The sequence below is a fragment of the Magnolia sinica genome, chromosome 16 (genome assembly GCF_029962835.1).
Source record: "Magnolia sinica isolate HGM2019 chromosome 16, MsV1, whole genome shotgun sequence".
In the NCBI taxonomy this organism is placed as follows: Eukaryota; Viridiplantae; Streptophyta; class Magnoliopsida; order Magnoliales; family Magnoliaceae; genus Magnolia; species Magnolia sinica.
The window spans coordinates 69,515,387-69,530,150 of NC_080588.1; the positions used below are offsets into that span (position 1 = coordinate 69,515,387).

Below are 14,764 nucleotides of genomic sequence, written 5' to 3' on the forward strand. Positions count from 1 at the left end.
GGACCTTAAGAAGATTTCAATGGTGGGCATCCTTAGCACCACTGCTTCCTTTGGTGTGGTCCACTTGAGCCTTAAATCTTTCTTATTTTTGTTCGGTATTCTAAAATGATATGGAAAAATGGATGGACGGTTTCTATAAAATTCATACATCACAGGTAACCCCTCGGTGCCCCTCAGAGCCTCCTGTCCCGAACAGGTAGGGATAGTACCTAATCCGCGTCCAGCTGTGCACGTGCGTAGACATTCAAGCATAAAACTAACCTTTTTACCGTCCTTGATTAACCCACTCATTAGGCCCACATTGCCACAAGAAAGTCTATAAAAAGGAAGAAAGAAGAAATGACAAGTGCACAAAGAGCAGATGGAGGTAGGGAAGAACAAGAAGCACTTCGTTCTAGTCCATGGTGCTTGTCATGGAGCATGGTGTTGGTATAAGGTGGCCACACTACTAACATCTGCAGGCAACCGCGTAACGGCCGTCGATCTTGCAGCTTCGGGCATCAACCCCAAGAAATTCGAGGACGAGGTCCTCAAGTTTTCCGAGTATTCTCTGCCGTTGTTGGACATCATGGCATCTCTCCCTCCACAAGAGAGGGTGATCCTGGTGGGCCACAGCCTTGGAGGTTTGAACTTGGCTTTAGCCATGGATAAGTACCCAGAGAAGGTCTCCGTTGCCGTCTTCCTGACGGCGTTCATGCCAGATTCGTCTAACAGGCCCTCTTATATCTTGGATAAGGTATGTGAATTTCAACGCCTAGTTTTCGAAAAGAAAATATCTTCTCAAGGACTCCCTTATCCTCCGTTTGGAAAACGATCTGGGCGTGGATTTATTTATTTTAATTTTTTTAAAAATTTCTTCAGAGTACTCTTTTTAGAGCTTTTCTAAGCCTACCCACGTCTTCATATGCCTACACATATGCCAACATAGTAGACAGGTCAAAATCCCAGCCATCCATCAGAAGGGTTCCACTATGTAGATGGGAACGGATTCGGTGAGACCCCGGCTTCACCCAAGACGGTGCGGCCATTACCGTTTGGCCCACCTTGATGTATGTATTATCTACGCGGTTCATCCGTTTTCTCACATCATTTTAGGGTATATCCAAAAAAATGAAGCAGATTCAATTATCAGGTGGACCATATCATAGGAAACAGTGGTGATTGACCATTACTGGGCCACACAAGTTTTGGATCAAGCAGATATTTGTTTTTTTTTTTTTCCCTTCATCTAGGCTCATGTAGGATGGCAAATAAGTACTTTAGAAACATTAATTGCCTCCTAAGAAGTTTTTAATGGTAGGATGTCCACTGTTTCCTACGGTATGGTCCACTTTTTATTTTTTTTATTTTTTTTATTTTTTTGAAAATGAATTTCATATAGATAAAACTATACAGCCAACTACACATTCGGGCTGGACCACCTCAACAAAACTGAGGGCCAGGAAGAAATATCTAGCGTCTCCAAACCGAACCTAGACCCCCGCGCGCGGATTAGATACTGGCAAGTCGAGTAGCGAGAGTCGCTACTGAAGTGACGTCACCAAGTTCTGTGTACCCCACTATTATGTATGTTTTGTATCCACGCCGTTCATCCGTTTGGAGGGATAATTTTAAGGCATGAATCAGAGAATGAAGCAGATCAAAAGCTTTAGTGGACCACACCACAGAAAACAGTGGGAAGATTGATGCCCACCATTGAAACCTTTCTAATGCCCACCAGGATGTTTTTTCGAAATCCAACCTGTTCAAAAGTTAGCAAAGACATTAAAGAAGGGAAAACACAAATATTATCTTGATCGAAAACTTTTGTGGCATTTATAAGTTTTTAATGGTGGCGTCACTCTCCCCTCACTCTTGCCTCTGTTTTCTTTGGTGGGATCCACTAGAGCTTTGAATGTGACTCATTCTTTGGATCTTCGACAAAAATTATCTCTCCAGATAGGAGGACCGCGTGGATACAAAACATACGTTATGATGGGGCCCACAGATCTTGGTGACGTCACTTCAATAGCAGTTTGGCTACTCACCCCGTCGGTAGCCAATCCGCGCCCACCTAGACCGGACCAGTCCAAAACCAATTCCCCTCGGGCCAGGAGCGGAAGGTCCGTGGAATCTGTGACAATCCTATCGATTTGTGTGGCGCTGCGCATGCGAGCAAGAAAGTCAGCCACCTTGTTCGCCTATCGTGGAATGTGCTTCATCACCATGTTGGTGCTCGCCCGGGTCATTCCGAACCTAATCTTCCAGTAGTGGGAGCTCCACGAGGCCGATCGTCTGAGGAAAGATGGGCTACCACCGCTTGAGAGTTGCTTTCTACTTGGATCCTATTACAACTTTTCTCCCAACAGAGATGAAGCCCATCAATTACCGCTCTCGACCCAGATAGGAAACTAGATCCTGGGCCGTAGCCATTGGAGAAGATTATTTCCTAAAATGATTTTGAAAAACAGATGAACAGCTTAAATACATAATACATACATCAAGGTGGAACCTACAGTAAGGCCCTCACCGTCTCGCGTGAGGCGGGTCCGCTCCCTATTTAGATACCCTATTCTGATATAATGGGCCACAATTAACTGAATGAATTTACCTTTGGATAGTTTGGATATTTCCCTTTGTTTTTGTGGTAATGCGTACAGGGTGAGGTGGACCGGATGGATAGCTTGGATTTTTCGCCTATCTACCACATGTGGTACGGTGTACGTTAGCAGACCTCTATTATTTCATCAATATAATTGATTTTCTAGGGGGCAAAAAAACAGTTTTGACCCTACAGTCGTGGACTCAAGTGGGTCTGCAACCCAAACAGCTGATTATTTGTTGGAATCCACGGTTCCTTAATAGCTTTCCATATCCGCGATGTTTTTTTTCCGTAATTCCAAACACAATCTCAACGGAAGGCCTTGTTGTCTTTTTGATGAATGATAGTACTTCGAGAGGACACCATTGGAGCTCTTCCTGGACACGCAATTCCAGTTTGATCGAGGGCCAGAGAAACCCGCAACGATGCTCTTCGGCCCCAAGTTCTTGTCACAAAAGCTCTATCAACGCTCCTCTCCAGAGGTAAATTTTTTATGTGAATTAGCATACAGCCCCGTCTTTTCCATCATTGGTGTCATGTGTTTACAGGACGAGGGTTCTGTGGATCAGTGAGTGTGGGGCCCACTGTGATTTATGCATTTTATATCCACTCTGTCCATCAACTTGGCCAGCTCATTTTATTCCATGAGTTAAAAGATGAAGTAGATCCAAATCTTAGGTGGAGCACATCATAAAAAACAATAGTGATTGAACACTCACTATAAAAATCTCTAAAAGCAAAAAATAAATTTAATATTATTGAATAAAAGCAATGATTGCGATGTAGCAAAAGATGTCCTCAATTCCTAATCTAACATCAAATAGGCCAAAGTTTATTGAAATAATAAAAGTCAATAAAAAATATATAAATTCTAAATTAGCAAAACATGGAACTTATTAGAATGACAAATTTCAACTTAAAATTTTAATTTACTTTTATAACTATTGTATTTTGTGAAGCTATTTCAAGCCAATAAATCTTGGATGTGGGCTAAGTCCTCCAGCTCATTGATAACTTTCTATTTGCATATTATCCACGTGCAAATTATAGATAAAAAAGTTATGGCCATCAGAAGTTACAGTACATGTCAATGGACATGCTTGTAACTTTATAATTTAATGGTAGACTCACGAGTTTCAACACGAGGTTATAGCTTCGAGCCCATTGCGGTGTGAGTGCGTGGGCATGTGCATGGAGCGTGTGAATGTATGTAATAATAATAATAATTATTATTATTATTTTTTGTTTTTGAATTATTAAGGATAGTTTTAGACAACTAGAACCCTATTCTAACTTGGATTTAAATAATCTTAGCCCCTTATTATAAATTTCTCCTTTACCCATTCTACATCACTAAAGTGTAGCATATATATGAAGCGAAAGGCAACAAGAGAAAGTGAGAGGCTGATGTTTTTCATGAGTAAAATAGGAAGTAATGGAGATTGAAAGCCAACTATTGAAAACTTCCTAGGACCACATGAGTTTTGGATCTGCGTTTTCTATTCATCTAGGTCTGTGTGACCATATAAGCAGGTTGATCCAGTATGTATGACCGTATAAGCAGGTTGGATGGCAAATAAATAACATGGTCAGCCGTACGAACGTTTCAACGGTGGGCGTCATTGCCCCCAGTCTTTTCTATCGTGTGGTGCCCTTGAGCTTTGGAAGTGCCTCGTTTAGGGGCTCATGCGTTAAAATGATCTGACAAAATGGATGGACGGTGTGGATATAGCACGTACATCATGATGGGCCTACAGAATTTTGCCACGTCAACACATCACCGAGGTCAACGCAATCCGAGTCTCTTTTAGTGAGGCGCGGCTTCGGTGGATCCCTGGATCCACCGAGGTGCGTGGGACCTGATTGGGGGGCCACCTTGATATATGCGGCTACATCACGCCGTCCATCTATATTGAAAACTCATCTCAGGCATCATCCAAAACATAAAGCAGATCCGAATCTCAGATGAACCACAGGAAACGGTAGTAATTAGTAGTGAAAAACTTCTTGTGGGCCACAAAATCTCTGGATCAAGATGATATTTGTGTGGTTTATTGGTAGAAGTTCTTGGGACCTTATCAACAGGTTGAATGGCAAATAAACATTCCGGTGGACTCCATGAAGTTTTTAATTGTGGGGATTCAATTACAACTGTTTCTTGTGGTGGGGTCAACCTAAGATTTGGGCATGCTTCATTTTTTGGATCATGCCCTAAAATGAGCTTATAAAATGGTTGAACGGTATGGATGTATGAAACATACATCACTGTGGACCTCACAGGTCCCAACCTCCTCGGTGCATCCGGGTCTCACCTAATCCGCTTCCTTATAAAAATAAATAAATAATAAATAATAATAATAATAATAAAAAGACACTCCATGAGATACTTACAAAATAGACTTCGGTGGGCCCGAGAACAAAAAACAGGCAAAGACCCGCCTATCCTAATAACAAAGGAAAGCTATCTCCCTCTCGGGTTTCCCACCTTATTTAAAAAAAAGAAGGCATCTGGGACCACCGGAGAAATTTGGGGCTGCATGGAGAGATCAGCCCGAAAGTTGAGAAAAATATTCCCTTTTTGTACACTTCCCACGTGTACATATCCTGTCTGTGTGGCAGTCACGTTGCAACAATAGGTCAAAGCTATGGAAGGAATGTGTGCCTTCAACGAGCACAAGAACAGACACAGAAACAAACCCATGTACCATCTGAATGTCTATGCATGCTTAGCCCATCACATGGGCTTCTCATTCAGTTACAACGTTCACCATCTAAATATTTGTTTTCCAAAGGCCTACTCTGAGCTAATTTTGTGTCTTTATTTTTATTTTTTCTTTTCTTTTCCTTTTTCTTTTTTTTTTTAAATTATTATTTTTATTTATTATAATCTAATTTTAAAATTTTTAATTTTTTAAAATAATATATATATATATATATATATATATATATATATATATATATATATTAAAGGTTTTTCAATATCGACCACATCTGAACTTGTTGTAGATCAATTACTAGATTCAGGGCTTCATCATATTTAGGAGACAGATTGTTTTAATCCAAATTACCATACTTGGTTTCTATCTATATTAGAAGCAAATATAATTTTAGAGAAAGCAACACCCTAACCCGACTTAAACCTTTTTTTTTTTTCCGACTTAAAGCCGCTTTCTTTTGCATATAATCTGTCAATTTACTAACAACACTTAACAATGGTACGCACGTGTAGAATCATGATTCACATGTTTTAAATCCAGATAGACAGTAGACGGATCCAACGGTGTAAATGGCCTGACTTGAAAATTGTGTCCCCACTTGTTTGATTGTCCCATTAGCCAATCAGTAAGCTAACCACTTTTAGCAGCCATAGCCCAATAGTAGCTACTATTAGAATTTCTTAACTGGCAAATCCATCATCACCCATTGAACTTCAAGGGGTCATTTAGATGCATGGCATCATGTGAAACCATTTACCATTGTGATGAAAGGGCTCTGATTAGGGGAGGACTTTCAATAAGCCTGGATTCTATAGTTGAAATTAATGTAACCTCCCATTTAAAAGTTTCTCAAGTTACCTTTCCAATGAACTAAATATTATCTAAATCCGGCCTTTGAAAAGAGAGTTATATCTGCACTGCAACCTTACTCCAACAGGTGAGGTGTTACCTAATGTTACATGGCCTAGGATTTAAGAGAGCGTCTCCCTTATTTTGGACCTACTTTGTGTTGAGAGTCATTGCCGAGTCTCGCCCATACAACAGGAGGGCCAAACTGGTGGACAACTGATTGTTTGGATTGAATAGGATGCTTGTCAGTAACATTTCATTGGAGTTTTATTTAAAATAAGCAACAATGTTTATTTTAGTTGAGTTTTGAATTAAATTAGTAGTATGGTTATATTAACCTACATGTAAATATGATTCAACTCATTGGCGTCTACCATGCTGACACATGTACCACAATTCACCTCTTCCATGTGGACTGTTCCACTAGATTGAATTTTTAACAAAGAACAAACTTCCATGAAGCCATCATCCATGGACAGATCTCCACATGGCTATCCAAGAAACGGACATAGAATACTTTAAATCCATTGTCCAGGATATAAACATTTTTATGCCTCGAGTTGTGTTTCACACACATGGCACGTGTATGATGATCTAGGCGAGGCATCTTGTGACCCAGAGAATGGTGGCAATGGGGAGGACAAGGATAAAAACCTTCACGTGGACAACCGTTTTTTATATATGCCACCCAACCCATTCATCACGTGATCCCCATGAGGATGAATAAACATCCCAAAAAGCACCTGACCAATTAAAAATGCAGGCCCAGCCAAACCCATAGCTAGGCCTATACATCCTAAAATCCAGCTTGATCCATGTTGTGAGATGTCTTCAATCTATACATACAACATGGGTTCGATCGATCGACTACCTTTGTTGATAAATCAAGTGAACTTTGAATTATATAGATTAATATCTGAACAGTTTCAACCGATCGATTAAACATAATTCGAAAATATTTGTAATCTCTCTAGACACTTTTGAGCATATTGGAGTGATTGAACATGTGGTGTTTGATTGATCGAGGACTAGTTAATCGATGTCAATCGATCGATTCTTATATAAATGGTGCACGCAGTTTTGTATAATTGCGCAATTTATTTCCTATTTTGAGTGTAACACTATACATATGAGCGTAATTAAGGGAATAGAATATTTCAATCCGAGCTTAAAACATTTCTAGGGTTTGAAGAGGAGAAAATGAGAGTTTTCTAATTGTAAATTCATCAATCTCATGTACTTTTCGTTTTCATAGTGATTGTTGTTATTTTGTACCATGATTTTTTTCTGCAAGAATCTTTTCACGTAAAAATCGTGTATTCTCTGTGATGTTTATTTTCGTTTATCTCATTTTTATTTGATTTGAATTCGGAATTTCTTTCTGCAATTCCCCAACAATCTAGTCATAGGCGGAGCCACATCATTGAAAACAGAGGATATCTGATGATCTTCTTAGAGTCAAGTTTTGGACCACCTGAAGGTAAGTAATATGTGGTCTAACCCATCCTTGCATGGCTCTGATGTCCTACACACATGACACATTGACAAGAAAGATGGAAGTGTATGTGATCATTTCTCTTAAGAAATTCTATAAGCTCTTTCAAACCACAGTTAGATTCCTTTAACAAGCGTGTGTATTTTTTTCTTCCTTTTTTTTTTTTCCTACTAAAAATAGGACTACACCTTGGCAACTACACTTGTAAGGGTTGGATCGTTGTTTCAAGAAGATCTGTCAAATGCACCATTCTTTTCAAAGGAGAGATATGGGTCAGTTACCCGAGTTTTCATCGTATGCGATGAAGACATGGCTATTCCAGATGAGTTCCAGCATTGGATGGTCGAGAATAACCCAGTGAAAGAAGTGAAAGTAATCAATGGTTCTGATCACATGCCTATGTTCTGCAAAGCTCAGGAGTTGTGCCACTCTCTACTAGAGATCGCCGAGAGACATGCTTGATCCTTGAGATTCTCTTGAGAATTGACTAGGGTGATTGGATATTGATTGCTTTGTGGAATTTAATATTTCCTTTGTTGTTTCCTTTGCTATTTTCTTTGTTGTCCGAACAGTGTGAAATGCATGTTTTAAATAAAGGAAATTGATGCACTTTCTTTTCTTGTCTTTTCTTGCCATCCAAACAGGTCCTAACTGAAGATTCTAATTATTAATTTGTTATCTAAATAAGCCTGAGCTTTTTATTTTTATTTTTATTTTATTTATTAACCTTCTAAAATAAACTTTTTGAAGGGGAAATGGTGATGATAGCTTTCATCTATTATTCTACCTAGCAGGCATAATCAAGCACTATGGGACCCACATGACACATGGCGTGTGTTTTGTATCATAACGATCTAACAGGTGCAGTACACCATGACAATTAGACGTCCCAGAACCAGGTCGATCTGATATTCAGGTTGGATGCATGATAGAACTAGATTCAACTGTGGCCGACATTATGATTAGATTGGCTTGTTTTTGAGTGGTCTAATCATCAGCCCGGTTGCACTTTTTTTTTTTTAATTTCTGAGAAAAACGTCTTTGTATCATTGATAGACTGGACATCGGATGTACAAGGAAACCTCCAATTCAGGAGGGCTCCACAAAAATCTGGGGCCTCTCCCATCATATCTCCTAACTATCAACAAAAAGCCAAAAACACCCAGGGCCATAGCTCTTATAGCCCACCACCAAAGGCAAAAAAAGAAAAACAAAACGTCGCGGAACCTAGGGACATTGACTTTTTACACGGCGGGTCCGAAGAACCCCTAATCCAGCCCTATCAAGGACGAGCAGCCCCCGCACCTGCCACAGGAGGGAGCTCGAGTGCACATGGAAGGAAGGCGATTGGCGCTCACTGCCCATAGGGGTCATTCCATCCGCTGGCCCGTTTCCTTTTCTAAAAGTATGAATAAAGGACAAAGAACCTCCCAGTTGAGGGAATTAATCCTCATGACCCATGCTCTCATCAGCCACGAGATGCGGGATTTCCCAAGGAGGAGGTTGAGAATGACTTCGGAGTCAGTTTCAACTTCAATTTTCTTCAATCCTCTCACCAAGCAAAACACGATCCCGTCGTGGATCGCCCGCAACTTAGCAAGATTGTTGGAGCCCACCTCATAGCCTGTTGGATTGGTTCTGCTCCAAACATACGATGTGGACACAAAATTTGAACGGGTTGCATGGGTTGTTGTCTAGATGCTTTCTTTCTTTTTTTTTTTTCTCTTTTTTCTTTTTTTTTTCTTTTTCCCGTAAAGACTTCACAACTTTTAACAAAAATTTGAAACCCGGGAAAAAACCTTTTCTTAGATTACGGTAAACTTTTTTTTTTTTCTTTAATTTTTAAATTTTTTTTTAACACACGCACACACACACCCCACGCACTCACGACACAGTGGGATTTCACCACCTCTGGATACTCAAACCTTTGACCGGGTGTTGAAACTCCTTTGATTTAAGATATATATATATATATATATATATATATATATATATATAAAAGAGATGCTCACATCATAACTAATTCTCATGGAAACTCGTGCACACTTTTAGAGACATGATGTGGACACAAAATTTGAACGGTCGGTTTGATGAGTCTCTTTATAAAACCTTCATAGCCCAAAAGTTAGCTTGATCTAAAAGTCTGGTACGCTGTAGCAAAGTAAGAGGCATTTCGAGGGAGGAAATTCCCTCCCACTTTGCTCTTACCCATCAGATTTTTTGATCAAGCTAACTGTTGAGCCCTAGAGATTTCATGAGGTGATTCATTGGTGGTCCACCTAATAGGTAGTTTAGTGAAAGTATCACCCCGGCCTTTATTAGAATGGGTACAACCTAATGACTTAAATGACGCCCTCATATAATTTGAAGATTTTACAGGAATTTACTTCTCCAAGCTTTATCAAGCGTGAGTACTTCATTATAAGTTGCAAACACTTTAGTAGTTATTCAAACAGAAGCAATTGTTTTATGTGTAAGTAGTTTACAACTTAAAGTCAAATATGACAATTGAGTCCCTGCTTGGATGGGTCTTTTTTTTTTTTTTTACCTGTTGGATGAGGCCGGTGAAGGAGATCATTTAGCTGCTATTCAGCCACGTGAATGTTAGTTAGGGTCAAAGAGGGTTTTTTTTTTCTTAAGAAAATAAATTTACTGGCATTTCTTGTTTTGTCTATGATGATCGCTCTATATATTCCCTTTCCTATTAGTATGTTGTCAACATGAGTAATACAATAGGTGGGCTTGGATATTTTATGGAGCCCACCCAAAATTTGTAAAGTCAATTTTCTTATTAACAAAGTTATAGGTAGTGTGTTCCTACCTTTCTGCAAAATAATAATAATAATAGCAAGCCAAGCATAACAGGATACCAAAAACTTTTGATATGAAAGGAGCTTCAACTCAAAAATGTTTAGAACTTAAAACTTTATAGGCATCCCAACGACTCCTCTAGGAGAAAAACATATGAACCAGTTGGTTCATTTCATCCTTCAAAAGGATTGTTTTATGAGGAAAGTGAAGGCTTGCATTGTTATTTAAAGAATCTTGAGATTAGGTAAGTTCTAATTCAATAGAAAACACTTAAGGCACATCTAGATACCAGTCATTAAGTAACATTTTTAACCATTGGTAACAAAAATTTACTTTTATAAGTTAAACTAATTTGATAAGCACATTTTCAAAAGTAACAACTTAAAATATAAAGTCGCAAAATTTTGCTTTTTAACTATTACCTTTTTGCTCTCCCTCTACTCTCCCTCATCTCTCTACATAATGGGCAGTTCATATCAAAGTTGGCCCTGCATGATGTACAACCCAAATCAAAGGTGTGGCCCACCGATGAATTGTCCATTTCAAAGGTGGGCTCCACATGAAGGGCCATCGATGTTGAAGGTGGGACCCACGTGATGGATAATTAACATTATAGTTAGGCCCATATGATGGATGACCTACATCAAGATGGGCCCCACATAATGAGTAGTCCACATCAAAGGTCCCCCTTAATGATGAATGACCCACATCGAAGGCCAGCCCTACATGATGGACAATTAATTCAATGGTGGGCCCCACATGATGGATGACCCACATCAAGGTGGGACCTACATAATGGATAGTCCATATCAAAGGCCGGCCCCTAATGATGGACCTACATCTAGGGCAAGCCTTGCACGATAGATGTTCCACATTAAAGGTGGGGCCTACACGTTAGATGGTCCACATCAAAGGTGGCCTCTACATGATGAGTAGTGGACATAGAAAGTGGGTTCCATGTGATTGACAATTAATATAGATGGTGATCCACATGATGGATGACCCACATCAAGGTGGGCCCCACATAATGAGCAGTCACATCAAAGGTCGCCCCTAATAATGATTGCTCCACATCTAAGGTGAGCCTTGCATGATGGATGACCCACATTGAAGGTGGGGCCCACATGATGGACGATCCAAATCAAAGGTGGGCTCCACAAGATGGGGACGAAAAATTGAATGTGGGTCCCAAATGATGGATGACCCATGTCAAGGTGGGCCTCATATAATAGACGGTCCACATCAAAGGTTGGCCCCTAATGATGAACAACTTACATTCAAGGCGGGCCTTGCATGATGGACGACCCACATCAAAGGTAGGACCCACATGATGGATGTTGGATATTGATGGTGGGAAGTGGCTATTGAAGGCGGGCCCAACATGTTGGACAATAACATTGATGGTGGGAAGTACATAATGGATGACACACCTTAGGTCAACCTCATATGGATAGCTCACATTGAAGTTTGGGTATGGAGTCACATGATAGGTAAGGTTATCTTTTTTTATTTTATTTTTTATCGCACCCACCTTAATATTGGTATAGAAAAGTTACCCAATCAACAAAGTTAGAGATAGTGTGCTCCACCTTTTTGCAAAAAGGGCCTTGCATGATGGAATATCCACTTTGAAGTTGGGCCCCATATGATGGATGGCTCACATTCAATATCCGACATGGTGGACGACCCATCTCCAAGGTAGTCCTCATGTGATGGAAGCTCACATTGAAGGTGGTCCTCGCAAGGTGGATGGTCCACGTTAAAGTATGCCCCAAGCAATGGATGATTCACATTGAAGATAGGGCAAGGTGGGCCCATCATATTGAACAGTCCACATCAAAGGTTGGCCTCATTTGATGGACATTAAGAGTGGACCAAATAAACATGAGGGATAAGTACTACTGGTATAATATTGAAAACCAAACATACTTTTATATATACTTTTTAACTCATAAGTATATTGTTTACAAAATATAATTAATCTTTGAAAAAGTATAAACCAAGGTAAGCAACTTGAGGTATAAGTGACCTAAGAGCCCTTATTTAAAGTAGATACCAAGTAGCTTAATGTAAAATAACTTAATGATCTAAATGAGCACTTAATGCATAATAAGATGCAATGATATTAATGATGGAAGTAATTAATCAATGCGATTTCATATCTAGCATTGGCTTTGTAAAAAAAAAAAGAAAAAAAAAAAAACAATTGGCTTTGTCCATGATATTGATCTTTAGTGATTGCACTACAAGAAAACTGGGATTTACCAGCGGTCAAAACCGCCGGTTAAGGCCAAGAAAACCGCCGGAAAATCCTTTGCCTGTGGTTAGCTAACAGCCGATAAAGCCTCAGTCGGTAAAGGCTTTACCGGCGGTCAGGACCTTTACTGACAGTTGTGCTGGACGCCACTAAATCGTCAGTTTTTACTGTGCTACCAGAAAATTGGTCAAAAGCTATGGATAAAAATCGTAGTGAAAGATGCCTAGCCCACAGTACGACCGTAGCTATTACTATCTATCTCTTTAAAATTCTAAAGTTTGCTACGGACTATAGATCTCATGGCCACCGACAATCCGTAGCAATGAAGAAAATCTTTCTTTAAAAAAAAGAAAAAAGAAAGGTGACCCACATGTATCCTAGTTTTTTTATTTTTTTATTTTTTGTTTTTACACCAGTCTAAGCAGCTAACATACCTTGGTTAATGTCAATGATCTCCTTGTTGCCAATGATTGCCATTGTTTCCAAGGGACTGGTTTCTTCTGTCGATCTCTGTTGAGCCGTGTAGCAGTAGAAGGCATCAGCACCAGTATTTTAGAGTCCTTCAATAGGTTCAGGCCCTCAATGATATTGAGGTTCACCACCTGTGAGCGGAGGTTCTCTGTTTTGTCTACCAGAAGCTCAATCTTCTCACCACGGTCTAGAACCTGCACAAAGGGATATTACAATTGGTTTATGTTGTTCTGCACATCACAAGATTTAAATAATTTGGGGGCTTTAAAAGACAGGGCTGCATGGAGGACACTAATCTTGACATTCTGTTGATTTGAAGCACCCTGTAGGAGATTCATTATGAAGTTCAGTTGACAGTGGTTAAACAGTGTTAGCTGTAAGTGTCCAATTGAGAGCATTCATTATGTCTGAATACGAAATTCGGTGAAGTAAACGAAAATGAAGCATCTCTTTATATTTGATGTGAATAGCAGAGAAAAAGTAAACTAAATTAGACTAATGACTTCTGCATATAAGAAGTCATAGTTTCCAGGCTAAGAAACAAATGTCATTTTTCTTTGTTAGTTGCTGGTTGAATTGGTTGTTGTGGGAGGGAAGTTTGAGCCAGAGGTGTGGTTTCCGGATTGGCTTTGTTCGATTTGGGGTCCCCTCATGTTTTCATTAATGAATTGAAGAAGAACCAATCATAACTTTCAGCTGTGAACTATGAAGCTACAGTACATACGAACCAAAAGTTAGTTGAACTATGAAAAAAATCTGGTCCAATCAAACACAAGAATTAGTTTGGTGAACAACACATCCATTGTGCTAAAACAAAGCCAAATCCAAGTCAAATAGTTCAAATTGATTCCATAACCAGAGAAAACTATACCACATTCCAATATGAAATAACTTTGAGATATTCAGTGATCATTCTTTTAAAACCTGTAAGAACCAGACAGTCAAGCCAGTTATCGACTGGAACCATCCACTAAAATAGGCCAACTCAGTAGGAACCTAGATCAACTACGTGGGCAACTGTTTAAAAAGGAAAAAAAAAAGTCACGAGTCAAGGGTCAAACTCATAATTTTATAGTATGAGCAGATCTTTTGTAACCTTCTTAAATTCACATTCAATTTAAAGAAGGATTTTATTTGGCCCATGCATTGCATACAAAAAATCTTAATCAAGGTAGCAGAAAATAATGGCTTTAGTAGTGGCAGTAACACAAACCTTAATGATTTGATCCTTAGAGGCAGTTAGCACCCAGTCACCATTTTGATTCCACTTGACATAGAGCACGGTATTTTTGTGACCATGGCTACAAAAGATATGCAAGAAAAACCTTTAAGTATCCAATTATCAACTAAAAAAAAAAAAAAAACAGCATGGCAACTGTGAAGAAACATTCTTGTTCGGAGTCTCAAAATTGAGGGAATTATTGAATTACTCATTGACGATACCTTGCAGCTTCCTCTTTGAAAATCTGTCTAATATAGGATAGCATGAAACACAAGCATCATCATCATCATCGTCATCATCAACAACAACAACAACAACAACGAGCTAACTTAAACAACATTACCAAATACATCATTTGGCC

General features: G+C 39.3%; 1 protein-coding gene across 4 annotated transcripts in view; it reads left to right on the forward strand.

The window, feature by feature from the left end:
• Window positions 1-283: 283 nt before the first annotated feature.
• The window catches only part of LOC131229636 (salicylic acid-binding protein 2-like), an 87,135-nt gene continuing 72,654 nt past the window's right edge, over window positions 284-14,764 (forward strand). For 2 of the 4 annotated variants that reach the window (XM_058225627.1, XM_058225623.1), the window contains exon 1: window positions 347-736. In XM_058225627.1, the coding sequence (XP_058081610.1) occupies window positions 362-736 (375 nt within the window). In that variant the 5' untranslated portion in view covers window positions 347-361. Of the gene's footprint in view, window positions 737-2,928; window positions 3,064-7,822; window positions 8,263-14,764 lie in introns of those variants that run through there. The other 2 variants (XM_058225624.1, XM_058225625.1) reach the window with 2 other exon arrangements.